General features: G+C 55.8%; 1 protein-coding gene across 1 annotated transcript in view; it reads left to right on the top strand.

Moving 5' to 3' along the window:
• Nucleotides 1-958: 958 nt before the first annotated feature.
• LOC105526118 (nucleoredoxin-like) overlaps nucleotides 959-1,239 on the top strand; it is a gene marked incomplete at both ends in the record, with an annotated part of 3,808 nt that continues 3,527 nt past the window's right edge. The window contains one exon of the mRNA XM_011962009.1: nucleotides 959-1,092. Within this exon, the coding sequence (XP_011817399.1) occupies nucleotides 959-1,092 (134 nt within the window). The remainder of the gene's footprint in view (nucleotides 1,093-1,239) is intronic.

Genomic DNA, 1,239 nt, shown 5'->3' with positions numbered 1-1,239 from the left:
TATTTGTAGAGATGGGGTCTCTCTAGGCAGCCCAGGCTGGTCTCAAACTTTTGAGCTCAAGCATTCCGCTCACCTCGGCCTCCCAAAGTGCAGGGATCGTGGGGCTGAGCTGCGGAGCCTGGCCCCCGTGCGGATTCCTGAGCCCGACCTCCAGAGCATTGTAGATCCCTCTTGTTTCTGGGGAGGCCTGACCACCTGTGTTTCCAACCAGCCTGTGCTCCTCCTTCCCAGCCCCCGGCCACCAGGTGACTTTGAGGCAGCGGGTCCCTGGACCGCCCTGTGAGAAAACACTTCAGTTGAGCGGGAAGCATATTATTAACTCCCCCTACCTGGAGCTTAGGTGTCTTCAGAACGTGGACCATCTGGGCTGGGTGGGTTTTACTCTTTTCTTAGACTTGAATTCTCACTTGGTTCCCTGAGCCCATCAAGAGCAATCGAATCAGAATCTCTGGGCGTGGGGCCCAGGAGCATGATATTTTTAAATTCCCGAGCTGATTCCAAATACAATCAGACCTGACAGCCATTGGGATGTGGCGGCTGGGATTGAATCCACAATCCTGGGTATCATTCCCAGGATAATCCACAACCCTGGGTATTGATTCCCGAGGCCCTGAGGCAATGAGCCCCTCGTCAGTTACCTGGGGAACCTGTTTCATTTTGCATATACATCCTTGCGTTGCTCCTCGGTCTCCAGCCTCAGGATGTGGCCTGGGCATTCGTACTTTTCAAAAGCCCCCGGAAGACAGACCTTGTGACCATCCAGGTTTGGGAACCACTGCCTGGAGGGCAGGTACTGGCTGTACTTTGATTCCTGTGTTAGCTGCAGATGCTGTGGGTGGGTGTGTTCACAAGCACTGTTTGACGATGAAGGTGTCACGCCTGCCGCTCTGAGGCCTCCTGGGTCCCAGGCCATCAAGAAGAGTCTTAACCCTCTTTGACTATCTGTTTTCTGTTTCAGGTCTGGAGTTCCCCTGGGGGCCTAAACCCTTCCGGGAAGTCATCGCAGGGCCCTTGCTTCGAAATAACGGGCAGTCCCTGGAGAGCAGCAGCCTGGAGGGGTCTCACGTGGGCGTCTACTTCTCCGCGCACTGGGTGAGTGTTCGGCCGCCTGTGGCTCACACAGAAGGAAGCAGGGACGTGCCCAGCAAGCCCAGCTGTGGTTGGCGTCTGGGGGTGAGATGCACAGGCAGGAATTTCCCAGCCGTGTGGTCTTTTCCTGTGCCTGAGTCCTGCTTGAAT

The sequence above is a fragment of the Colobus angolensis genome, unplaced genomic scaffold (genome assembly GCF_000951035.1).
Source record: "Colobus angolensis palliatus isolate OR3802 unplaced genomic scaffold, Cang.pa_1.0 Scaffold5788, whole genome shotgun sequence".
NCBI lineage: Eukaryota > Metazoa > Chordata > Mammalia > Primates > Cercopithecidae > Colobus > Colobus angolensis.
This window is presented reverse-complemented; position numbering and strand designations above follow the sequence as displayed.